This window comes from Mesocricetus auratus, unplaced genomic scaffold (genome assembly GCF_017639785.1).
Source record: "Mesocricetus auratus isolate SY011 unplaced genomic scaffold, BCM_Maur_2.0 Super-Scaffold_100676, whole genome shotgun sequence".
NCBI classification, from domain to species: Eukaryota; Metazoa; Chordata; class Mammalia; order Rodentia; family Cricetidae; genus Mesocricetus; species Mesocricetus auratus.
The window spans coordinates 31,326,203-31,353,465 of NW_024429266.1; the positions used below are offsets into that span (position 1 = coordinate 31,326,203).

The 27,263-nt window shown below is 38.4% G+C and overlaps 1 protein-coding gene across 12 annotated transcripts in view; it reads left to right on the top strand.

The window, feature by feature from the left end:
- Positions 1-27,263, top strand: part of Rabgap1l (RAB GTPase activating protein 1 like) — a 508,921-nt gene that overhangs the window by 406,465 nt on the left and 75,193 nt on the right. The window contains exons 1-2 of one of the 12 annotated variants that reach the window (XM_040737905.1): positions 14,654-14,788; positions 17,401-17,600. The exons of 4 other annotated variants lie outside the window; for them this stretch is intronic. In XM_040737905.1, coding sequence (XP_040593839.1) covers positions 17,490-17,600 — 111 coding nt within the window. In that variant the 5' untranslated portion in view covers positions 14,654-14,788; positions 17,401-17,489. Of the gene's footprint in view, positions 1-4,014; positions 4,082-14,653; positions 14,789-15,437; positions 15,846-17,386; positions 17,601-27,263 lie in introns of those variants that run through there. 7 more of the 12 variants (XM_040737904.1, XM_040737910.1, XM_040737902.1 and 4 more) reach the window with 7 other exon arrangements.

The window sequence follows — 27,263 nt, forward strand, 5'->3', positions numbered from 1 at the left end:
ATGAAAATTGCTTCAAAGCAATAGAAAAAAGTGAACACTACACAAAATAAATAGTAACACAATAGTGACAGAAGTGTTAATTCTTATCATTGATAATTCTGTTGTAGATTGAGGGATTTACAGTAGTAAAAGGCTATCTGCTAATATATAAGATGTCTTCATCACTGATTGAGATCCCAATATGGAAGGGTAATAATTTATATGATATGATAAGAATGCTACTTGAAAGAAGGCCGGCTGGTGTTTGAAGCCCAGTAATCATTTTATCTGCCACATTCTACTTGGCATTGAGCTGTGTTTTCTGCATTGGCCATGCTTTGTAGATAATGGCTTAAAAAAATTAAACCCAGTGGGCTCAGTTTCAGAAATAGAGGTGTTTCCTGAGATAGTTGTGTGAAGTGAGATTCTGAGAGCCATGTTCCTAAGACCATTCAAAGGCCTGCTTTGCCTCAGTGCCTAGTCCTGGCTCTGGTAGTTTTCAGAGGTGTTGGTTGAACTTTGCTGAGCGGAGGGAGGGGTGATATTAATGACTCCCTCTGATACTTGCTACTCAGTCATATTTGGGTGTTTCTTCTTGTATGTTTGTCCTCTGAATGGTGTTTTTCCTCAGCCACATACAAAACTGGCTGCTGTCTGAATCCCCAACCCCATCACAGATGTGTTGGATTTGCTGCTTAATGACATGCAGCCACCAAAGATAAAGTCTGCAGATAAGACCCTGCAAAGTACAGTGACAGCATGACAGTTCATGTTGTAGTTGAGTTTTTCACAGAAACCTGTGCTTTGGGGCAGTATTATAAAAAGGAGGCATGTTACACATTCTGTCCCTCTCTATATGTCATATATATGTATGTACTTGCACATGCATATGGAAGCCAGAAGTGGATGTTAGGTGTCCTCCTCTGTCATTCTGCAGGTTTAAGATAGGGGATCTTGCTGGGAGGTGGTGGCAGTGCCTATGCCTTTAATCCCAACACTCAAGAGGCAAAGGTAGGTCGATCTCTGAATCGAGGCCAGCCTGGTACACAAATTTCTAGGACATCCAGGGCTACACAAGTGAAACTCTGTCTCAGACAGATAGGTAGGTAGGTAGGTAGGTAGGTAGGTAGGTAGGTAGGTAGGTAGATAGATAGATAGATAGATAGATAGATAGATAGATAGGAAATCTCAAAGCTGTTTTAGCACAACTGAGTGACCAGTAAGCATCCATGATTCTCCTGCCTGCCACACACACCCTAACACTCAGTGATACCTCCTATGGCATACTCTCTACATGGATACTATAGGTCAAACTCAGATCCTCATGCCTATTTAGCAAGCAGTTACACACTGAGTCATTCCTCCTGCCCCGTATTTCCATCCCACATAAATCTCCAGTTTTTTTCATGGTTCAAACATGGACTGCATGCTCCTACTCCCCCCATCATTGACTCATGAATGAATTGCTTGTTGGGAAAGAAACAGTATACTTCTAGGTCCCATATTACATATGTATTGAGGCTAAACAACCTTACACATGAGTACTCTTATTGCTAAAACACTAGGGAAGGGAGCTACCATGTTTTATTAAGCAGGGACCTTTCATTCTTAAAAGTAAGATGATTCCTTTAGAAGTCATATGCACTGTCAAGGGGAATTATGACCGAGACATGTTTTGGGGGAATAGATGCCAAATGCCCATCTCACCTGATGATTACCATTCTAATATTTTCCATTAGCTACTTTCAGCTCAGGAAATAGATTAGACCCTTAATGGCCTATGCAACCAGGAAACGAGCAACATATTCATAGATTCTGTCAGTGAATTTGAAATAAAACTTCCTGCTGTTTAAAAATGAAGGCCCCTGCCTGAAGAGATAGCTCATTGGTTAAGTGCACTTACAGATTTTTTCAGAAAACCCCAGTTCAGTTTCCAGCACCCACAAGACACAGCTCATAACAGACTGTAACTCCAGCTCTAGGAAATCCAACACTTCTGGCTTCCACATACAGGAGCATGCACACATAACACGTAATTAAAAATAATAAAAATAAGCCTTTTAAACACTGGAAAAAGTATTACTTTAGTGTACTCAGTGTAAGGGCATCCCTCACCCCAACATGTTGTAAAATAATTTATGTTCCTTTCTTAGTCCAGCCCTTTTTCTCTAGGATACTTTCCCTGCAATGTTTTTAATAAAAGAATATAAATATAAAATCACATTTTTAAAGGAAGCTTGATTTTACGTATTAACTTATCATTAAGCATAGACCATATGTTCTGTGGTAGTATAGAACAGCCCTTTTCTTGCTTCATTCTGCAGTATACAGGAAGTATTGTAAAGAGAAGCCTTCCCGCCAGCCTGGTTCCAGAGCCACATCAGTCCCAAATAAACACACAGGAGAGGCTATATTAATTATGAAGCTGTTGGCCTTGCTTGTTTCTTACTGGCTAGCTCTGACTTAAGTAATTACCCCATAATTGTTAATCTAAGTATTTCTCTTACCGGAGAAATTTCTGGGCTTCCTACCCCATGGCGTTACATCTCGACTTCCTGTGTTTCTCCTACCCAGAGTCCTCCTGGACTCCTAGTCCCACCTATCTTGCTTTTCCTATTGGCCAACAGTGCTTTATTGACACATACACAGGACTTCCCCAACAAAGTATGACCCAGGACAGCTGTGTGGACACTCTGATGGCCCCACTGGGATAATCTTAGTCTCATCTTATTTTGTACCAAGAGTTTAGCTATGCTCTATGGAGCAACTGTAGGAACAACATCAAGAATAATTGTCTTATACACAATCCAAACGCAAATCATGCTTTTAGTGCTTTTAGCTTTCCTTGGGGCCTTAAGAGCCAACAAGCCTGGCTGGTTCGCATCTGAAGTTTGCCACAGCAACTCTGTGATTTGGAAACTGTGATATAAGTAGTTGAGTTAGAGGATGTCAGAGGACTTGTCCAGCTCTTTTACCACATGAGTCTGAATGTCATCAGTCATTTCTTCAATTCCTAAATTCTGCCGCTGCAGAATTGTTTTCTATACCTAAGACAAAACTCTTGAGAAAGAAATTATTTAAATGATATAAGGTTTTGAAAAGAAAAATTCTAGTCAAAGTCCTTTAAAAACACACAGTTCAAAAGGATTTTTTTGAAAAGGTTTTGCCTCCCCTGCCCCGTGTGTGTAGACAAATACATATATTTTTATTATATTTTATTTTATTGTTATAGCTCATTGATAAAAATTGTAATAGGTTGTGAAAATAAGGATCATTAAAACCTTGTACTTACATGTATGTCATTATTACTGCTTGTTGACTCTTTCACTCTTACCCAGAAAATTAGACCTTGGCAATAAAATTTGGTTTGATCAGAGGCATTGTTATTACTATGGGAAAACAAAACAAAAAAAGCACCCAAAACATCCCAGCATCTGGTAACAAGTGCTCCGTCTAAGCAGTTCAGTTTGAATAATTTGAGTATGTCTGGTGACCTAGCTCTGTTGGTGAGCAGTTGCCCAGCAAGTGTGAAATGCCGAGTTTGATTCCCAGCACCATAGACAGGCTGAATAATTCTTTCATAAATAGCAGTTATTGTATAGTGGTGTGTTTTAAAGTGATATCAAAGTAAGTTTAAGTAGATTTGGCTTCTCTCCCATGCTGCTGTCTTAAAGTAAAACGCTCACGAGGCACATTGATTACAGCACACAAGCCTGGTCACATCCCAGAAATAAAACACTTCTTTTTCTCCCATGATGATGCTATTCGTGTAAGATATTTCCTTATGATCACATGTAAAAGCTAGCTTCAGTTACTTTCTCCATTACATTTTATTCAGTGCACACTTTAAAGAAATACTTGAGGAGCGCTAGCCCTGATTGCCCATACCTGTAACCCCAACTGCTCTGGAGGCTGAGGCAGAAGGACGGTGTAACCTCAAGGCCAGCCTGGGAAGCTTTGTGACATCATGTTTTAGAATTTAAAAAAAGTTTGAGGATGTAGTTCAGTACTTGTCTATTATGCATAGTACCCTGGGTTCAATCGCCACTATTTGAATAGGGGTTGGGGAACATGAAGAGGAATTCATTTAGTGACTAAGGAGGTTGGTAATTGTTCCCGGGTACTATTTATATGATTTACAGTATAATAAAAAAAAGTGAAATGTCTAGGCATAGCAGCACATGCCTATAATTCCAGGGCTTGGGAGGCTGAGGCAGGAGTTTCATACCAGCTTAGGGGAAGTCTGTAGCAAGACCCTGTCTCAAAAAGAAGAAGAGGAAGTCTGGGAAGGTACCTCATTGGGTAAAGTACTTGTCATGCAAACATGAGGGCCTGAGTTTGGATCCTAGAAATTCACATAAAGCCAGACAGTAGCACTGTAATCCCGGTGCTTCTGTGGTAGAGACAAGAGAGCCCCAGAAGCTCACAGGCATCTCACTTGCTACACTCAGCACTGATCAAGACAGTAAAGTAGAAGGTGAAGACTGACAGCCAGGGTTGTCTTGTGATCTTCATACATGTGCTGGGGCATGCCTGTACTCACACACATAAACACATACATACGTGTATGGTAAAAACAGTATCTACTCTCTGACGATTTCAATATATAATGTAGTTCCAATCATAATTACTGTGCTGTACTTTACATCATCAGAATTTAATTATTCAGACTTGCATGATGGCATGTGCCTGCAATCTTAGCACTTGGGATGTTGAAACAGACTGTTATATAACTGAGCGTTTGTGCCTTTAGACCAATATTCCCTATTGCCTCCTACCCTCAAAATCTGGCAACTAGACTTCTATGAATTTGATATTCTTACATTATATATGTAATTGGTATCAGATAGTATCATTTCATTATAGTAGCTTATTTCATTTAGCATAATGTTTTCCAGGGTTATCTAGTTTTTTTCAAATGTCAGTTTTCTTTTTTATGAATTAATGGACATTTACATATATAAGCATATGCACCACATGTCCTGCTTGTAGCCACCCATTAACTGACACTTAAGTTGATTCTTGGCTATTGTGACTAATGCTGCAATGAACTTAGAGGTATTTATATCCCTTCAAGGTACTAACTTCATAGGGTATGGGTGAAGGAGCATGTCTTTAATCCCAGCACTGGGGAGGCAGATCTCTGTGAGAGTTCAAGTCCAACCTAGTCTACATAGTAAGTTCTAGGCTAGCCAATGCTAAATAGTGAGACCCTGTCTCAAAAATAAATAAGTAAATAAACAAATAAAACAAAACCCCACCAAGTAAAGGTTGCTGACTTCCTCAGGATAGGATTGAACATTTCTCTTAATAGTTTTTTTTGGGGGGGTTGGGGTTTTTTTCTCTTTCTTTCTTTCTTTCTTTTTGAGATGTATTATGCAGTTTTAACTGTCCCAGACCTCAGAAATTCTCCTGTCTCTGTTTCTGTGTGACTGGAGATGTGCTGGCTACCTTTGACTTTTTTGATAGTAGTGACTTTTAACTACAGTAACTGTTGATTTTCACTTCTGTTTCTCTGGTGAGTCAGTATTCTTTGGGAAAGTGCCTGCAGATTCTTTGTCATTTTTCCAGTTGAGTTATTCTGTTTGTTTGCTAATTGCTATTGAATTATACACATTTCTGATGTATTCTGATTAGATACATGATTTGAAAATATTTTCCCATTCCCTTACTTCCTTTCATCTTGTCAGTTATTTTTCCTGCTGTGTAGATGCTTTCTAGTTGGGTGTAGTCCCATTTTTTTTAGAATTTTTACTTTGTGTTGTTCAGAAAAAAGGGTGGCGGAGGACAGAACCAGTGTGAAGAACTTCATCACAGTTTTTTCTGTCACAAGTTTTGTGATTCGAAAGTTCACTGTAACTTTTAATCCATTTCAAATTAATTTTCATGGATTATTTTATGTTAAATGTATGAGCATTTTGCCTGTGTGTGTATGTGTGTGTGTGTGTGTGTGTGTGTGTGTGTGTGTGTGTGTGTGTGTATGTGTGTGTGTGTGTGTGTCTCCCCGGAAGAAGGTATCAGATTCCCTGGAACTGGAGTTACAGACAGTTGTTAAGTACCATGTGCACGGTGGAAACTGAGCCCATTCCTCTGCAAAAGAAACAAGTATTCTTGACCACTGAGCCAGCTCTCCATCACCTCAAGTTAATTTTTATGATGGTATGCAAGTCTACATTTGCTGTTTTACACATGAGTGTCCAGTTTTTCTAGTACTTATTGCAAGTGACTGTCCTTCCCCATTGTGTACTCTTTGTGTTCTTATCAAAGACTAAAGATATAGTAGTTTCTGTGCTGCATATGGAGCTATAGCTGTGTTTTCATTTATAATAGTATTTTTAGTTAATTTATTTTACATGTAGGTTTGTTGTGGGTTTTTTTGTTGTTGTTGTTGTTTTGCTTTGTTTTCCTACATGTATTTCTGTATACCACATGCATGTCTGGTACCCAAAGAGGCCAGAAGAGGATGTCATATATCCTGGGGACTGGAGTTATTGACAGTCAGTGGGTAGGTGCTGAGAATCAAACCTTGGTGTCCTGGAAGAGCAGCCACTGCTCTTAAATGCTGAGCCATCTCTACAGCCCAGTGTTATTAAGTACAAAGCAAGGCTGTAGCATACAGTGAAGCTGATATGTTTGAGAATACTCTGAGAGAATAGTATCTGTGGAGATCATGGTCAGTTGTAATAATTAGATTGTCTTGATATAAGTTAGTTTGAGGTATTCAATGTAACCAGGTGTTGTGATCACTATTTCAATTAAATTATAATCTTGAATTGCTACCATCAGAAAATCTCATGCTTGACAACTCTAGCTATAACCACTAAACTTACAGCCCAATTTCTAAGTTAATCCTTTGTTCCTTTTTGCTATTTCTTATTTTTTTTATTCAATTTGTCTTTTCTGGGAAGCTTCATAATTCCATGCACTTTTAGCCCTATAGAAGCGAATGTTGCTTACTGACTGCCAAAATAACTAATAGATCTATCTGACCATTGGTAGAGTCTTGGAAGACTTCTTTATTTGAAATTTATATATTTTTTGTGTAGTAATCATCAAAACCAAGAGGAAATTGTTTTCCATTTTGAGTTCTCATTTCTGTTTTTCCTTGGTAGTTAATTTATAGATTTGTATCAAACCAAAAACAAACCAAAGGGAAGCATATAAAATGTGAACAACATCTCTTTACTTCCTTCAGCCTTGCTTTCTTTCTTTCCTAATAGTATAGGCTCAGTGACAATATGCTGAGTAAGGAAACACTAATTCATTATAAATTGGATTCTGTAGTTTTGCTTCCAAGTGCTAAGCTGCTTTGTTGTTAGACGACATACATTAAGGTATTAGGAGAGGGAATTAGTGACTAAACTGAAATAACGGCCATTCCTTGTAATGGATGTTTTGGGGTATTGAATTCAGCAGCAGTATTTGAGTGGTTAGAGCTTATATGGAGGTGGGGATATTGCTGTGTTTTCTTCCAGGCTCCAAGGAGCCAGGGCATGTTTACCTATCTGAGGGTCAGGTCCTCCCACTGTTTGCTACAGAGCATAAACATTATCTAAAGCTTAATTCTATTTTCCTCATTCTGCTTCTGTCCAATTACCCAGCAGTAAAAACAAGATCTCATCAAGTTTGCTCACTGCTCCCTTTGTCATCTTCGATTTTCTTGTGTGAAGTTAAATATGGCTAGTATGGAAACATCAAATAGACATAGTAAATATTAAATAGGGCTAGTATAGAAATATTAAGTAGAGCACAAGCAATCTCTATCCATAGTGCTAGGGGGTCTCCTCAAAAGAAGTGTGTGTGTTTGCAAAGAGAACTTTTGATTTGGAATTAAGCTTCTTCACAAAATGGCTGCTTCACAATTGTATTTTACAATTCAGGTGATTGTATTCAGGTGATTCAGTTATTTACAGCTTATTTTCTTTAATAGGAAAAGTTCCTGGGATACCATTTTGCATAGTAGTTAATTACCCTCAACATATCCTATCAGAGGTTTTTTTTTTTCTTTTTAATGGAATGTCTTCAGTAAAACATAATTCTAACACACAAAACAGTGTGTGCTTTTAAAAGCAGTATTAAATTATTGGTAGCTCCAGTAATTTTAAATAATAGAATAGTTTACCTACAATTAGCTAATATAGGACTTGTTATGATAAAATGTGGTGAATCTTGGCAGATTCCATGGCAGGTGAGGATGACCTAGGTGGAGGGACAAACATGCCAGGCAGACAGAGCTCAGTGAGAAGTTTTATTAGAAAGAGGAGGGGCGGGGAGAGAAGGAAAGAGAAGAAGTAAAGGACACAGAAACAGACAGAGGACCCAACAGAAGAGGGTGACAGGAAAAGTCCTGTCTGCCCCAGGGGGCAGCGGGAAAAAGAGAGGGAAAAGAGAGGAGCTGGAAAGAGAGAGCAGAAAGAGCTGGAAAGAGAGGAGTTGGAAAGAGATCGTAAGTGGGCAGAGGTCTTTCTTTTAAAGGGGTCCTTTGCACCTGGACTCACCAGGGTACTGCCTGAGTGCATTCTGTCAGGTGACAGGGGCAGGCCAGCGTGATACCTAAATCCTTACAGCACTTGTTTGTAAATCGCAACCTTTAGAACCATAAAACTATGTGCACATCATGTTTATGCTGTCAACCCTGTATAAAAGCCCTGCAAAAAAGAAGAAAAAGAAAAATGCATATGTGCCTAAGAATTTACAACACAAATAATCTTTTAGGGGATATTTATGTTTAAAAGAGATGGACAGAGATTTATTTACTAAGAGGTGAATAGATATGTTAACCTACTAATGTTCATCTCTGAATCATACCCCTTATCCATCTGTGTATGTTTCAGCTCTGGGATCATGGCACGTGTCTACAATCCCAGTATTTGGGAGGTAGAAGTACGAGAATGAGAAATTTAAAGCCAGTCTTAGATATTTGGATACTTGTGTACATGTAGTGCACATGTATTCAGGCAGGCACACACACACACACACATATATATAAATGAAAGCTAAAAAATAAATCTATAAAAAATTACATTATTCTTCTTAGCCCATTAGGCAGTTACTGACTTTTTTGTTGTTTCATTCAAAAACTTTTTTTTAAATAAGAGATTTGATAATAATAACAATAACAATAAAAAAGACGAAAAACAAAACATACAAACAAACAAAAAAAAAAAACCAAATACCTGGCATGGTGATGGATGCCTTTAATAGCAGCATTCTGGAGGTAGTGCCAGGAGGCCTGCCAGCTGATTTATATAGCAAGTTCTCGGCCAAGGCTACATAGTGAGACCCTGTCTCAAAAACAAAACAAAACAAAACAAACAAAAAACAAGTACAGATTGAAGGAGCCTGTCTTCTTCAGTCTTTCACTTGTGATGAACCTGACAAGCCAGGAAGAAGCCCTGAGCTTTTCTAGTCGTACTTCAGTTTTGTCCTGATTATGACTTACAAATGATATGACCTCAAATTACTTGAACTGTTAGGGCAGGTATTGAGGATAATGAAACCATCCTTGTGTATTGTGTGACAGTGAGCAGAGTTCATGTCACTGGAGTTCTCCTGGCCCACAGTTAGGTTGTTTTACTCTCCCTTCCCTCCAGGCACCCTAACCAGTCCTCCTTGTTGTCTTTGAAAAGGAGTGAGAATAGTTTTGTTTGTTGTGCCATGCCAAGCTTCAGGATAAACTATCTCCCAGGGTGTTCCTTCTGACTCTGAGATGCAAATGAACAGTGGAAAGTCTTATTACAATACAATTGCAAAGATGGGTGATTTATTTCCACATGATAGCCCATAGTAATGGTGTTTTGTTGATCATGTTATAGCAGATGAATATCATTATGCAGCAGATGCTCTCTTTGATCCCTGTTTTTGTCACAACTGCTCAATTTAATAAAAATAATTGATTAAGTTCTGTTAGTCTTGTAATCAGGAAGCTAGAGAAGATAAGGAACAGGGGGACTGATTTTCACCTCACTGTTACCTTCCACCCCCTCTTACTTGTGTCAGTCATTGCTAACAGGGTTCGTGTCAGCTGTCAGAATGCTCCTTCTAATTCCACCTTCCCCCCATAAACCAAAATAAAATTTAAGAGAAAGAAAAGGAAGAATGGAAAAATCTCATCATGGAAGCTGCAGTGTGACACAGTGAGTCACACAGTAAACCCCTTTGTCCATACATTTTTACATACATGCATTCATCGAAAAGAATTGTTGGGGCCTGGGTATTTGCAAGGTTGGTCAGCCTACCACTCTCCCTTGTCTCCACCACCAGGGTGAGCTCTTCTGCACTACCCTGGCTAGTTCACCCCTTGCAGCAATGAGCAAGGGTGGGACCAGTTCTCCTGCTTCCACATCCTCAAGGCAGGCTCTCCCACACCCACATCTTCAGGGCCAGCTCTACTGTATTGCCCAGGTGAGGTATAGCGCTGTTCTCCTGAATGCTGCAGCTAATGAGGGACTCCTGCTCTTTTGACCTCAGGGCCAGCTATCCCACCTGCCTCAGGTGTTCATTGGGGGTGCATCTCTCCCCAACCCAGGCTGCCACAAGACAGATACATAATAGGGACAGACAGCTCTCCCATGCTCACCACTTTGGGGCTGGCTCACCCACACCTGTGCCAACAGGATTGACTCTATCATGCTGACCAGGAAAGGTGTATATAGTGCCTTTTACTTGTCATCTAGGATGTTTTTCTTTGCTTAACTTTTAAAATTAATATCTAAAAATTACATTAATTATATTAATAGGTAAAATGTGATATTTTAATACTCATATACGTTGGATGTTGTTTTTGTTTTGTTTTGAAATTCTGGTCTCGTTTCCTTTTTAAATTTTTATTTTATTTTTTATGTATATGAATATTTTGACTGCATGTGCCTGTATTCTACCTGTGTCCAATACCTACAGAGGGTGTTGGATCCCCAATAACTAGAGTTACAGGTAACTGTGAACCTCCATGTGGATGCTGGGAATTGAACCCAGGTTCTCAGCCACCTCCCCATTTACTACTTTTTATGGTAACTATGTGAAATCTTTAGCTTTTTGAAATACACAGTCTACTCTACTCTACTGTATAGTAGTATCCAGTACTTCTGACTCTTATCTTACTGTAACTTAGTACCCATTGAGCAACCTTTCCCAAATCCTCTCGACTCACTATCCCCAGACTCTTAATAACCACCATTCTCCTCTCAGCCTTCATGAGATCAGATTTTGTAGATCCAACATATAAGATCACATGGTACTTTGTCTTTCTGTGCCTGGATTATTTATTTAGCCTAGTGATATCCAGGTCCTGCTTTATGATCACAAATAACAAATTTATTTCTTTTTACGGTTGATTAATATTCCATTGTGTCTGTGCTCTTCTATATTTTCTCTATTCACTCATCAGTTCATGGGCACTTAGGTTGGTTCCATTCTTTGCTATTGAGAATAGTGCTGCTGTAAGCATCCTGGTTTGCTCTTTTTTCTCAAAATTGCTTTTGCTATGCAGGAGTGTGTGTGTATGTGTGTGTGTATGTGTGTGTGTGTGTGTGTGTTTGCATACACATCTAGAATTGTTTTTGTCTAGTTCTTTATAGAATGTCATGTGCATCTTCATAGGAATTATGAACATTGAATCTGGAAATGTCTTTTGAGTTGTATGAATATTTAACAATATTTATTCTTCTAACCTAAGAAGGCTAGATAGATGTCTTTAATTTTTCATCAGTGTTTTAGAGTTTTCATTTTAGAGTTCTTTTACTTCTTTGGTTAACTTTATTCCTAGGTATTTTATTTTATTGTATAATAGTATCCCACCTAGAATTTCTATTCCTGTGATAAAACACATGACCCAAAACAACTTGGGGAGGAAAGGGTTTATTTTAGCTTACACTGTAAGATCACACTCCATCACACAGCAAAGTCATAGGAAGGACTCAGGTGGGAACACAGAAGCAGGAACTGAATGAGGCAGAGGCCATGGAGGAGTGCTGCTTACTCACTTGCTCCCTTTAGCACACTTAGCCTTCTTTCTCATACAACCAAGGGCTACCTGCCTCCAGTGGCACCTCCCTCAATGGGCTGGGCCCTCCTGCATTAATCAACAGGCTGTGCCCTCAGGCCAGTCTTGTGAAGGGCATTCTCTTATTTGAGGTTCCCTCTTCTCAGATGACTCTGACTTGTGTCCAGTTGACAAAAAGCTAGCCAGCACGTGTAATTACCATAATGAGGTAGCTTTCTTGATCTCTATTTAGCACAGCTCACTATTGATATCTATAGCAATACTACTAATTTGCACATGTTGTTTGTCTTGGGGGTTTGTTTTTGGTTTTGGTTTAGGAAGGGAGCCATCCAGGCTTCATTAGCCAGAGATCAGCGAGCCCCCAATGAAGCCCCATGTTCCCTAGCCCAACACCTTCCAGTCTTGTGGGGGAAAAAACAAAACAAAAACTGATTCAGTACATCACTAAAAGTGTTTGTTTTGGCTACTAGTCAATCGTAATAAAACATTTAATGCTTTAGAAATTTAAGGTAAAGTCATTTGTAAGTAGACTTCAGTTCTCTGCTCAAAGGGCTATGGTGGGTCTGAAATAACCTTCATTTGGAATAATATCAAGGATCAGTACATGTCTAGAGACACAGCACATTAGCATATTCATTGTAGGTTAGGTCCATTTTAATCTGGATGTATTTGCTGTAGATTTTAGTGTTTTAATTGAGACAGAAAGCTGAATTGTAGGTTAGGGATATTGCTCCTTATCTGACCCTGTCTTTGTGCTAAGATGCAAATGAGTCAGTAGTATACCCAGTGAGCCTGTCAGGCAGGTATTTATGTCCCCCTGGTTTTCTTTTCTCACTAATGCCATTGAGTTGATTTTTTATGTTTGCTGAGGTTTTAGATTTGCTTAGCAGTTGCTAGCAAAGATAGGAAAGATAATGAGCTGAATGGCTGGAATTCAACACAAGAATAATGGTTTTCTTTATCTTTGCATAATTTTAAAGAGAACTAGGGTTTCTCTTTGTCCTTGTAGTTTTCCACTCAGTGTCAGTGAACTATTTGAAATTATTAGGACTCTAGGAAGCTCTCTTGTTTCTTTCCAGTACTTCTCACTCACATTGTTTTATATGGTTTGTTCTGGACTTGCAGCACTGGGGATTTGTAATGTGCATTCCTAAGTATAGATAGAAATCCTGGGTTTTGGTGATTAACAAAAATCTCATCATTTTACCTCTCTTTCTTTCTATATCAGCCCTGTGGCACTTTGTGGTTTGAGGAATCCCTTAACATTAAGTCCTGAACACCTAGCCCATGTTTATCCCCTGTGAGGGTACACTTGGAGGTGGGGTGCAGGTCAGTAGGCAGGAGCAGTGGTTTTCTTCAGGGTTCTGCCTGTAGACATGAGCATTCATACCTCTGCTCTCGGGGCCACATCTCTGCCAGGGTTATTTTGTCCTCCTTTCCTTTTGACCTGATTTTATGGCCGCCGTGGTGAGCATGTTCAGCAGGTAGAACCTGAGATAGGGAAGAGTCTTTGCAGCCTCTCTCATGAGGTGAGAGAACTTTCTTCTGAGGTGAATCATTTTTAATATATTTGCTTCTTAGTGGATAACAAAATGCTGTTTTCACAATGAAACTCTTGCTGTGCTATGTTTGGAGAGAACACAGACTAGAAAAATGTCATCATGGTAAGGTTTTCCTGATTTTCATTTTGGCTGTTCTTGTTCCTAAATTTGACATTTCAGAATAGATGTTCTTGGAAGGCCAGGATATGTTATTCAACTTAAACTTATTTAGTGGGAAACAAGTAAACTTTTGTTTAAAAAGTATAAGTTTAGAAAGATGACTTGGGGGATAACAGCCTGTAGAGCAAATTATCCCCCTTAGTGCACCATCTTAAAAACAACATTTAAAACCATGGCAGGAAACCATTTCAGATTCAAATATGTGTTTATATAGATAGATTTGCATGTGCATGTAGAAACTCATCTGTACATACATGTAGGTGAGTGATTATGAAAGTAGAAAGGACTGTGAGGAGGAGGGAGATTTTAAGGGAGAGGGAGGAAGGAGAAAAAGGAGGATAATGGAATAGCGTGACATGAAAGCAAACAGTGGGAAGAAGAGACCAGCAAAAGCCAGGCAGGGGGTAATGCGCTTAGCAGTGGGGGAGGGGCATGAGTGAAAACAAAGCATAATGGCATATGTATTATTGAAAGCCATTGTTTTATGGGTTCATTAAAGAAAAAAGTGTGGTGATTAAATTTTAATCTTTTAAAAAATAGTAAAACATCTGGAAAAAATTCAAATTGTATTTTAGTTACTCTGGCTCTAAATAGAAAGGTTCCAAATGCGCCAAAGTTGCTTTTCATTGAATCCCCTTCTTCCTAGTAAGAAGATTTGCTCCTAGAAAATCTCAAGTTAGCTACAAAGTAGATGGCATTAATTGAAACACAGCAACTCTGGGGAATTTCTTAAAACCTGGATCTCATGTTATCCTTCCCTTTTTACTCTAATAGAGATTAAAAAGCATTCTCTCTTTGAAATTCCCCCACTTAGCCCATTTAGTGGAAGGAAACAAAAAACATTGCTTTTGCTTTTTCTTTACTGGGGAAACTACTGATCTAGTCTGCCCCTCTCAGTTTACACGACCAAGAGGAAACTGAAACCTAGCTAAGTTTATGTTACTTGCCCTGGGTTAGACAGCTAGCTTCTTCCTGTTTGAACTGAGCACCTGTGTTTGCCAATAGAGCTTTGGTTTCTACTGCCTGTGGATACACACCATCCCTAAGCAGTGGTGTTCTCAGCGCTTGCCATAATCTTTGGTCACAGGTAATTCTCTACCCCACTGCCATTTCTGCTGTGAGGCTCAGAACTGCGGAAACTCAGGGAGATGATCTAGTGGATTTCAGTCTCGAAATGGGCAGGTGGGTGAGTGATAAGAAGGGTGTCTTGTGAAAGTCAACAGCTAGATATAAATATGACAGTGAACAAAAACTGCTGAGGTTTTGGAGCGTGTTAGCAGAACTCTCTAGAAACAGCAGAAAATGTATTGGAAAAACTTGTTCCTTTTTTCTCACATCATCAGTTCTTGAAGAGCCTGCTTTTTGTTTATGTAAAGAAAAAACTTAGTTTCCTCCCAAGACTCAGAATGTATACTTTAAGAAATATTTAAGAATGTCAAAAATAATAATAAAATAAAGAAGAAAGAGAAGGGGGAGGAGGAGATTAGAAATCCTAGTTAGTTGTTGCTCAAGAAAGTCCAAGCCCTAAAGTGGAAATGGAGGACTCTAGTCTTTGTGGATATTAGAAGATTCTTTAAGGAAATAAGTTAAGAGTTTATGGAATTATTTATCTGAGAAAGCCACCTCCCATTTATGTAAAGTTAAAACTATTTCCAACCTTTGATGATTTTTCTAAGCTCATTTGCATGCACATTGATACCTTAGGTCTTATTAACATGTAGCACCTTTAAGGTGCTGTGCTCCGTTGTTTTCCCCTTGTGCTTTTTTCCCTTGGACTTAAGTGTTCTTAACCAAGATTACCTATTGTTTCTCTAAATGTGCTCTGCTGGGCACAGAGGGACTGCTCAGATGAGGTTATAATTCCTGTTTGCCCCTGGGCGGTTGCCAGCAGGAAGAAAGGCATGATGGGAAGTAGTTTGGTTACCTTTCACAACAGGTGTCTTTGTCAGCGCACCTAGTCAGATATCGAGTTGGAAGCACTGAGTCACTGCAGACAGGAACATAGGAGAGCAGTTGCTCCGGCTTTCACATCTAGAGAGCCACGCCGAGAGAGAAATCTCAAGTCTTCTGGTGCTAATGAATATATGACAAGGTTCACAGGATCTTTAAAAATACTACTGAAAAAATAAAAAGGAACTTAAGAGGTATGAACTGCCCAGATAATTTATGATATTTGAGTCCTGATTATCATTTAATTTTTACTTAGTCAGTCATCTTTAAGATAAATGTACTGGGAAATTCTTAATGAAAATAATGCTCTAGATTAAATACAAAACTGCATTATAGGGTGGGGGTGGGAGCAGTGGAGTGTAACTGCTTTACTGGCTCCAGTAAGGGTCAAACTCAGCTTGAAGCTGTTTTAATCCTGAGAATTTAAGATATTGCATTTTCTATTTAAGTAAGCCTATTAGACTCGGTCGTTTCTTAGCAAGGGAAGTTTGCCCTTGTGTGAACAAGTGCTTTTAATACAGGATGCCTGCAGAAGTTGCAGACCTTCCCTAGTCATATTTATATGGTTCAAGATACCAGTAATCATGCTAATCTATGGGAGATAAAATTTTTTAGGAAAAATATACACTGCATCTCATTCCAAGTTTGTTTACCCAATTTCTTACAAGCCCGTGAATTTAGATAACATAATCCTGGTTCTGGTGATGAAGCCTAAAGACTTTGACCCATAGCAGTATTTCTTTTGATTTTAAGTTCTCAGTACTGTCATGGTTAACACTCGGCAGATTACAGGATTCGGGTAATGGGCTTTTGGAGGAACTGGACCTGACTTCTGTCTTGTCTTCCCAGTACTGTACATGGAATAAGCATGTGTTATATATCTTTGGGGGTTAGGGAACTTTTCTTGAAACATAAAGCATGTTTACCATCTTCAGCTGTTCTCCAAAAACCACTTGTGGTAACTAAGGAGCAGATAGTTTGTGACTATCAGCTGGCTTGAGTAATTAGAAGAAACCTCTAACTTTAAATATAAAAGAAGGAAGAATATTTATTAAGGGAGACAAAACACAATTTATAAGTGAGACCCTTGTGTTTCTTCCAGAATCACATCAGATATTTGTATTTTTTTCGTGGGAGAAAGGAAAATTATTATCAACTGGTATTGTTGTCCCAAATGAATTGTTTGTTTCATTTTTATATTTTGATACTTATATTTTTTAAGCAGAAATTCTCTAGAAAAAGGATTCCTTTTTTCCCCCTTCAGACTTTAGGAGATATTTTTAACTACACCAAGAGTTCTATAAATTCTGAGAAATAATTAAACAGTGTCATCTCTTTGTTTTCTAATAATAAGAAAAAATAAGCACTGATTGCTTTAAGGAAAATCTACTTTTTTCCATGAAGAATCTTCATGTATACATGAAGTAAGAAGATGAACTCTTTACCAATGACATACATGAATCAACTTTTGTTTTGGGGGAGTTTCATAAAGGATATTTCTAGTTAGGAAACTTCTCTTTCTTTTTTTTTTTTTAAGTTTAAACAAGATTTTCCAAACCTTAATTTCTCTGTGTGCTGAGTTGAGAATGCAGAAGGTGTTTATGGTATATACTTCCTGCATAGATAAGAGACCACCTCGGGTTTTCCACTAGGGGTGAACTGCTAGGCAAACCTTCGAGGGCAGCTGCGTTTTCGTTTTTTCCTCCTCTTTCTCTCTCTGGATTTTGACACTCAGCCCCTGGATGTCAGGTGGATGTGTGCACTGGCACTGAGCTGCCTCTGGAGTTTTTCCCTGGATAGTCTGGTCTGGAGCTGGGGAAGGAGCAGCAGCTGGCAAGATGATGGAAGAAATCTCCATTATGGTAGCCTATGACGCCCATGTGTTCAGCCAGCTGCATGATGAAGACTTCCTCACTAGCCTGGTGGCCATCAGCAAGCCCAGGTCCATGGTAGGTGGCTCCTTGCACACTACACTGGGGCTGTTCTTTCTGTAACACACTGGACAGTCACAATCCTTAGTGAGGGAGGGGTAGGTTCCTGTGAATTAAAGGAACGCACCGCTGTTAACTTTGTTACAGGCTACAGCAAGGTCTACAGGCTTTCATTGGTTCTGTTGCATAAAAAACACTGTTATATGGCAATAGTATGTTTTAAATACTACTGTAGTGAGGTTGAGAAGAATTCTATAATGCTTTGTGTCTTATATGAGTGTTAGGTGAAACTAGCTACAGTTTCATACATTCCATTCAGTCTCTTTAAAGTAGAACATTTCTTTCAATGAGCCATGACATCTTTGTAAATTGAGCTATCTGGAAATAAAATAGCTTTCAGGTCTTAAATTATCTCAAAGAAGAAATAGAACAAATTGACTTCTTGGAGAATCTTAGTTGTGATCTAATATTTGTAAAAAGGTTCTTTTTTTATTTTTCTGCTTATCATCTTAGTGTGTGCATTCTGGCATGATAGAAAAATATGTTCTTATAATGTTTGCTGTTCTATCTTTTCACTGGCCAGTGAGGCTCACACAGTGATCCATGTCTGTTAAGCTAACTCTCCTAACTGTGCCTGTCCTCCTTCTCAGTGTTTAGCAATGCATTACAGCAATAGAATGAAAAGTTTATCATAACAGTTAGATCTTGGGCTGGAGAGATGGCTCAGCCATTAAAGGATAGGCTCACAGCCAAAAATATAACAGTTAGATCTTACCAGTAGGAAAACCCACTTCTCTATTTTAAGGCACGGGAATAATAAAAATACAATGTGGCAGTTTTTTTTGTGTTTGTTTCGTTTTGTTTTGTTTTTTCCCCAAATGGTAAATTACTATGAAAAAAGATGAAGGGTCAAACTCTGGACTGATTCAAAGAGACTTAAAGGTTTTACCAACTAGATGCAATGTTTCAACATTGTTAAGCTGCTGATCTGAGTGAAGTATTTTTTTAAAGTAAGATAATGGATGAGGAGGGAGGAATTGGCCACTGATTAGTTATTTAATGATATTAATGGATTTACTTAATTTTTGTAAAGTAGTATGATTATTTTTAAATGGTATCGTAGACATACATTGAAGAATCATGAAAAAAACTCTAGAACACCCAGTAGAAAGAAGTATTAGGAGGAACCTGGTATTGTTGATAATAGCATCCAGGTGAGAGTGTATAGGACTTCAATTGACTCTCCATTTTCATCAAGTTTTCTAGATGCAGCTTAAAAAGGAGGTGGCTGAAAGCAAAAACAAACCCAGAATGTGCTTCTGGGGGTGTTTATTAAGAGAATCATCTGGCCAATTACATGTTTGATTAAAATATATACAATTTCTATTTTTAACTTTCTTTTTAGATTATTTTCTTTTATGTGTATCTGCATGTATGTCTTTGTACCATGTGTGTGCCTGATGTGCAGGGAGGTCAGAAGAGGGCACCAGATCCCCTGGAACTGGACAGATGTGCGCAAACATGTGGGTACTGGGAATCCAGTCTGGGTCCCCTGAAAAAACAATAAATGCTCTTAAGTGTTGAGCTGTCCCTCCAGCCCCACAATTTCTATTTTTACAATTATATACATTTCGTGAAGTTTATTGCCTACTACAATATATATGCTGAGTTAGGATAAGAAAGTCCTAGATACTTACATCCATTATATCCACTTAATTTCATAATAGTCCATTATAAGAACTCACCAAAAGAATTCAAAAGTTTTCTTCATTTCTTTGTTGTTGGTTTTGCCACGATTCTCTTAGAGTCTGAGCTGACTCTTCAAAATCTTAAAGGAGTTTTCCAGCCCAAAGGGGAGAAGGAACAAAAACAGATGTGGTCAGTTGGTGTAGCTCAGCCACAAAAGTACCTACAGGTTATGTTAACCACCTTGGCTTTGATCCTTAGCAGCACAAAGGCAGTCAAGCAAGCAGAGTGTAAGTGGAGAGGACAGAGGAGCTGAAGAGATAAACAGCTCCTGAGTCACAGGCAGCATCTCACTGCCCAACAAAAATGGACATTGTATTCATGTGTTTGCAGAGAGGGAAAAGAAATGATTGCATGACTGAATCTTAATGCAGTTTTCAAGAATCACGATGCATGTGTAGGTAATTTATGTAGATTTTATGTGGATTTGGTCACTGATGTGGAAAACTTAATATAAAAGGCATAGAATATTGCTTTCTATACCACATTTTAAAATAACAATTACATTTTAGCTAGACATGTTAGCACAAGACTCTAATCCCAGTACTAAGGAAGCAGAGACAAGCTTCAGTATAAGTTCAAGGCTAGCCTCATACACATAGTGAGTTCTAGGCCATCAGGGTTGTGCAGTGAGACCCTGTCTCAAAATTAAAACAAATAAAAATTACATTTAATGTAATTTTGGGGGTGAGATGCATGTAAAGATCAGGGGACACTTTTGGGAGCCACTTCTCCCTCTTCCCTGTAGGCCCAGGGGATCTGACAATGAGCCGTTTGCTGGTCCTATACTAAAACTTCCTGAAGAAATTTAAATAACTTTATCAGATGAGGAATTTAAGATAATCTTTTAGAGGTAATGACTGATTTTGGTTTGTCTGGAGAACCTAGAAAAATAATTGTTCTGGGATACACAGTTCACCATTTCTTCTGGTTTACATTCCATATCTTTTTTTTTTCTTTGTTTGAGATGAACCTTCATACTCATGTGAGAGAAGTCATTAGGGTTTCTATTACATGAAGCAAAATGCCTCCAATTTGAGTCACTACTGCCTTGGGAGGAGGTGGTACCCTTATTAACTTACTGGAGACTCTTTCCAGCTGGGTTGACCTTTGAAAAAAAGATTTAGATGCTCAATACTGAATCAGGTCTTTCTCTGTAATTGGGCTTTGTTTCATAAGAGGAATGGTAAAATGCGTGATTCTAAGGTACAGATACAGAACCTTTTAGAAGTGTGCACACACGAGTGTGGAGGTCAGAGGTAACTGCGGTATTTGGCACTCTTCTTTCATTATGTGGGTCCTAAGAATCAAACACAGACTGTCAGGAGTCTGAGCCATCTTACTAGCCCTGAAGACTTTTCTCTTTTAATAAAAATGTAAATAAATTGACATGTAGAATGAAAATTTGGAAGTTAACTGGTGTGTACTTAAAGACACAGCCACACTACCACTCCCCAAAATAAGTCTTTTAACTGTACTGTACTCTCAGTGAGTACAGTAGCCAGCCCCTCCCACCTCTGCCTTTTCTAGTTCTTTTGCAGGCTGTTCTTTTTCGATGCTGTCTTGCTGTGTTGTCAGGTCACCCTTGAACTCTTGGGCTCAAGTAAGCTGGAACCGCCCATATGGACCACTACTGTGTCCAGCCTCAGCTATTCACAACTGCCTAGTGTAAATGAAGGAAAAAGTCACATCTGGTATACTTATTGTGTTACAGGGAAGGCTTTGAATATGTATTTAAATTCAAAATGCATGATCTCATGTTTAAAGTGAATCAACCTAATAACTAATGCATACCCCAGCAGGCACAACTATTTCAGGTTAAATGTCAGTTTATATTTTGCTAAATTATTTCAACTTTCTAACTTATCGAGTGGCTAGCCATGGAAGGAATATTGCTATCAGATGTATGTTAATAAGAGCTAAAATGTAGAGTGGCTTAATGTTTGTTTTAATACAATGTTCTAGGCACAAGTAGACTGTCCACCCTGCAAAGTCCCCTTCCCCAAGTCTTATCACAAAAGGGAACAAAGTCAATATTTATGACTTCTGAGATACCATAGATAGAACCAACTACAGCAGTGGTTCTCAAAATATCAGATGTTTACATTACGATTCATAATATTAGCAAAATTAACAGTTATGAGGTAGCAACAAAATAGTTTTTGGTTGAGGTCACCATAACATGAAGACCTGTATTAAATGGTTGCAACATTAGGTTGAGAGTCACTGACCTAGAGAATAATTGTGAGCATTGAGGATTGAGGAAGAAGCCTCCAAAGGAAGACTGGACAGTAGGTTTGGCTTGGGAGGCTGACCAAGGATTTTTCTAGGCAAGGAAAAGGCAATACCTTTGTGAACAAGGAACAACTTGTGCTCTCTGAAAGGCTGATGACTAAGGCACTTTATTTTAAGGGAGGAAGAAGGAGATGGAGAAGGTTCTTCTATAGCTGGATGACCTGGAACTCATGTTATCTAGGCTGACTTTGAACTTGCAGCAAACCTCCCACCTCAATCTCCTGAGTGCTGGGATTACAGGTATGAACCACTATACCAGGCTGTTAAGGTTCTTTGAAGTTACATGATCTTTTGTGCTGAGGAGTTAGCTTAGACAGTAAAGGATCTGCTATACAAGCAAAGGACTTGAGTTCAGTCCCCAGCAATTATATAGAAAAGTAGGCATGATGGTATACATTTATAATCCCAGCATTGGGGGCTGGATAAGAGGATCTTGTCTAATTGACAAGTGCCTAACTTGCCAGTCCCAGGTCTTAGTGTGAGTCTGTGTCTCAAAAACAAGTGGTCAGTTCCTGGGGAACACCACCTGATGTTAACATTGACCCCTGGGCTCCATGTGAACTTTTATATAGGACCATACACACATAGTTTAAAAAAACTTTTTTTTGAAGTTACTTGGAAGCCAGGTTGTAGTGGCACATACCTTTAATCCCAGATAGGGAGGTAGAGGCAGGCCAATATCTGAGTTCAAAGCCAGCTTTGTCAATGGAGCAAGTTCCAGGTTAACCAGGGCTACATAGAGAAACCCTGTCTGGGGGACCAAAAAAAAAAAAAAACCAGAAAGTTAAGTTACTGAATGTCAGTTCAAGATTTAGATCTGCTACTTTCCAGGAATTTGCTGGATTTCTCTAAGCATCATGGGAGAAGTGAGGAACCTCCTCACTGTGTTTCCTCCCTTCTGGGAAAGGATGTCTGTTCTGAGTTTCTAAAGACTGCGTAAAGTAGAAGTGAGCTGATAGATGAGGTACGGAGGGGATGTGGAAAGACAGGTCTCATGTGATAGGAGAAAGGGAATGTTTGTTGGTTTGCCCTGCTTGAATAGGGCATCAGTTCTACAGGAAAATTGAAGCTTTCTATTCTGAAATTGTGTAGATCTGATACTTGAACTCAGAATGATTGGAAGGCAATGTGGAACCAAGAATGGAGAATGTGTATGATGTTAGCCTAGCAGATAGGCTCAGTTATATAAACCATAATGTGGCAAAAATGGGCAGGCAAGGACCACATAGCCCAAGGGGGAAAACACAATGGGCAATAGAAATATGAAAGTGAAAATTGTTGACAAGTGTCTGGACAGTTGACAGTGGCAGCATGAATCAGGAATTAAGGAATTAGTATACACGTGTTCACTAGTTCTTGCATCCAATAGATACAGTTATACAACTTAGGAAGATATAATTGCTTCATATGAAAAGAGAAACCATTTGGAATAGGTTGAAATTACTACAAGGTTGTTGTGGTGTTGGAGTAGGAAAGTTAGATATTGTCCTAGTTTTGTTTCTATCATTGTGATAAACACCATGACTAAAAGCAATTCATGGATTTATTTTAGCTCAACTAACATTCCATCATGGGAGAAAGTCAGGCAGGAGCTTGAGGCAGAAACCTGCAGGCAAGAGCTGAAACAGAAGCTGGAAGAATTTTACTTGCTGACTTGTTTTCAATGCCTTGCTCGGCCAGGACCTTGCTCAGCCAGGACCACCTGCCCAGAAGTGGCACTCCTGACAGTGGCCTGGGCCCTCCCACATCAGTCATTAATCAAGGACATGCTATACACACTTGCCTACCAACCAATATGATGGAGGCATTTTTCTCAATTGAGGTTCCCACTTCCTGGGTGACCTAGATTGTGCCAAGGTGAAAAACCAAAACAAACAAGCAAAAACAAAATAAAACAACAAAAAAACTAAACAAGACAGATGTCAAGAAAATAAAAAGAAAAAAATGGCCCCTTTTGACTTTACCATGCCCCACCTCTTGAAATTTAATATTATTCTGTCACTGAAGGAGACTTGATTGACAAGTGGTTAACCTTGACCTTTAACAAAAGCCACTTAACTGTATAACACAGGCTGGATAGATATTCTTAACTGACAGTTACCAAAATAGTACAGGACCAGCAACAGAAGGGGCCTCTTTCAGGGAACTAAAGTTTCTCTGTTCTATAGATGGAAGAAGAGGGTAAGCATTCTGCAGTTTCTTCCCTCTTAGTGGTTTGGCACATGGATTACATCAAGCAAGCCAAAAAAAAAAAAAAATAGCAATTCTACACACCATATATAAGGAAAATAATAAAATTAGTGTAATTACTCCTAAATCATTACTAAATAAACGTTTCAAATATTGATTAGAATCAAGCATTATAAAGCCAATTAAGATTCTTCCATACTTAAAACTGTTTACTGAATATGTTTTATTCTCATTGTCATTTAGCATATTCTTGACTTGGCACCCTTTATCAGTTTCAAATTAGTTCAGGGAACCAAATCTTTCCTCATTTGAGTTACCAATTTTGATGAGTTAAGGCTCTTAGGATTCTAACAGTAGAATCCTGCATTATTTGGAACAAGAAAGGGAATTTATTGCATGGACACCAGGGTATGTCCTTGAAATGCAAGGGCAAACTTTGAGCTAGGCAGCAAAGCTGGGCCTGGTCTCACCCTGGCACACATCGTGAATCTCTTGCCATCTAATTAACTTCTTTCTTTGCATACACTTTATTTATTTCCCTGTCCCTGGGCTTTCTACCTTCCTCATTCCTGGGGCACAATACTGTTGCCATGCAGCACCTAGATTTATAGTTCCATCATAGACCGTGAGTAATGTTGCTGCCTTTGACTCTCAGATCAGCGTGTCTTTAGAGAGAAACTAATTCCGTAACCTTAGATAAATTGAGTTGATACAGAGGAGAACCCATGAGTGCATGACTGGCCATAGCAATGTTATTCTCAATAGCTACACTCTAGGTACAATCCAGAGATTCATAATGTGGTGAATTTATAAACACACAGTGGTATATCCATATAGTAGACTACAAATACCAGTTATAAAAGAATGAAATACTGATAGCTGCTACAATGTAGATGAAATTGACAGACATGAAACTAATAAAAGGATCCAGTTACAAAAGATTAAATATTGGATGATTGCTGACATTGAACAAGAGAATTTGAAAATGGCTAGTCAAGATATGTGGTAGACTATCCTGTATATTTTGCATATATTTAAAATTCATCTTTATCACATTCTTTAAAAAGTTCCTAGTTACTTTTTGCTCATATTCCCCCAAGTTGGTGGACCAGTTTAGGAAGGATTAGGAAGTGTGACCTTGTTGGAAAAGGTGTCTTGCTGAGGGCCCACACCTCCTTTTGAGGTTTCAAAAGCCCATGTCATTGCCAGTTAGCTCTCTCTGCCTCCTGCTTGCTGATAATGGTGTCAGCTCTCAGCTGCTGTGCCAGTCCAACATTGTGCCTGTCTGCCTACTGCCATTCTCTCTGCCATGATAGCATGGACTCTAACCCTCTAAACTATAAGTAAGGCCCCAATAAACTATTCCTTCCATAAGTTGCTTTAGTTAGGATATCTCTTCATAGCAAGAGAAAATTAACTAAGACAGGCACATATGCACATATAAAAAGCAAGTAAATATTTAAAATTAAGTTATTTTAAGTGGTACATTAAAACAAAATTTTGCATTTTTTGCATTTCACACAATGTTGTGATACATGCAAATTGTTTTGGAATATGTTTAAAGATTTCTATTTCCTTAAAAATGTATCATTTCCTAGCAGCAAAGAACATTTGAAGTCCTTTATTTTAGCTCTGAAGATAAAAAACAAACAAAAAACTCACAAGAAACCAAAAACAGAGACTTAAGTTGTCCAGGTTGATCCTAGACTCTAAATAGCAGAGTATGGACTTGAATTTCTGATCCTCCTATATCCATATCCCAAGTAGCAGCATTATAGGTCTGACCCAGATTTTCTACCTTAAAATATGCATAATACATTGTTATTGTTATCTCTGTCATCACCATACTATACAATAGAGCCCACAATTTGTTTTCCTCACTATAAATCAGTTGCCATTGATCAACTATTCCCCATTCTTCTCTACCCTATGAATCTCCCCAGTCTGCACTATGTTCCTACTCCCTGCACTGGGGGGATCTTACAAGAGATGACTTGTAGCGAACTATAGAAATGATCCCTGAAAGTATAGTCTTACAAGTGATGACTTGTAAATTGCTTTTAGAATTATTTTAAAATGCTTTTTACAATGACAGTCAGCATGTGTTTGTGAAAAGATAGCCTTAATAATAGTACTGACATCTCTGCTAAATGCTTCTGCTAACTTCTATTTTTTTTTTTTTTTTGGTTTTTCGAGACAGGGTTTCTTTGTATTGTTTTGGAGGCTGTCGGTCCAGCCTGGCCTCGAATTCACAGAGATCTGCCTGCCTCTGCCTCCCGAGTGCTGGGATTAAAGGCGTGTGCCACCACCGCCCGGCTCATACTTCTATTTTATATTTATATTTATTGTCTGTTTCATTCCTCGTTCCTTCTAGAATGTGAATCTTTTTATCTTGAGATTTTTTCCATCATACTTTTGCTCATACTCCCTCCACTCCCATTCATTTTCTTTTCCAACCCCTTGAGTATCCACACTTCTGCTTTATTTAAAATTTAGATTCTGTTTGGGGAAGGGTGTTTATCTTCCCAAATCTGGTTTATTTCATTTAACATGATGGTATCTAGTTCCATCCATTTTCCTGTCATTTTTCCTGAAACTTTTAAGTGAATTGGCACTTTTCTTTCCTATTCCTTCCAAAAGTAATTATGAACAGAAATCTTGCCAATGAAACTCTATGGTATCAATGCTGTTAATCCAACCTCGTCCATCTCTGTAGTCCAGGGATTCTCAGTAGGTTTGGAGTCATGGAGTGCTTTGGCAGTCTGGTTGAGTCTACTAGCCTTGAGCAGGAAAATATTTTTAAGTGTAGAAATACACAAGGCTACATAGGAAACTATTGATATTGGAATACACTGGTCAAGGAAATAAAAACCAAAATTCTGATATTGTAGCATATGCTACTTTATTAATACAGTAGGTAGCAAAATATGCTAGTAATTATTGCAATGCCAAAAATTAAAAATATAAGCAGTATTTTAGATGCATATAATGCTTGTAGAATGATTTAAAGTATTTGTACTATTTATTGGTACACTTACATATAATGTATATTCTTACCTACATTTATAACTGAAAGCTGATAAATTTTATTAGAGGTTCAGAGAAATAGTTTTTTTCTGTCTTAGCTTAAGGATAGTGAATTCTCTCCATGTCTTAACCACACCCTGGTTTGATTTCTCTGAGTTTCTTTGGCACATAAAATAATACTCTGTGTGTGTGTGTATTATTGTTATTTTCTCACTAACTCTTAAACTCTATAGGGACAAGAGATATGTTTGGTTTTATTTACCATTTTCCCTCCAACCCAGCATTCTGTGTACTGTACACACCATACTTACTTAGTGAATAATGCTGGAAACCAATAATTAACCATGCAAGAATATTATTTGTCTGCTGTGTGTTTGTGACAAATATATCTATGCACATAAGAAGTGGAAGTTAATTAATTTA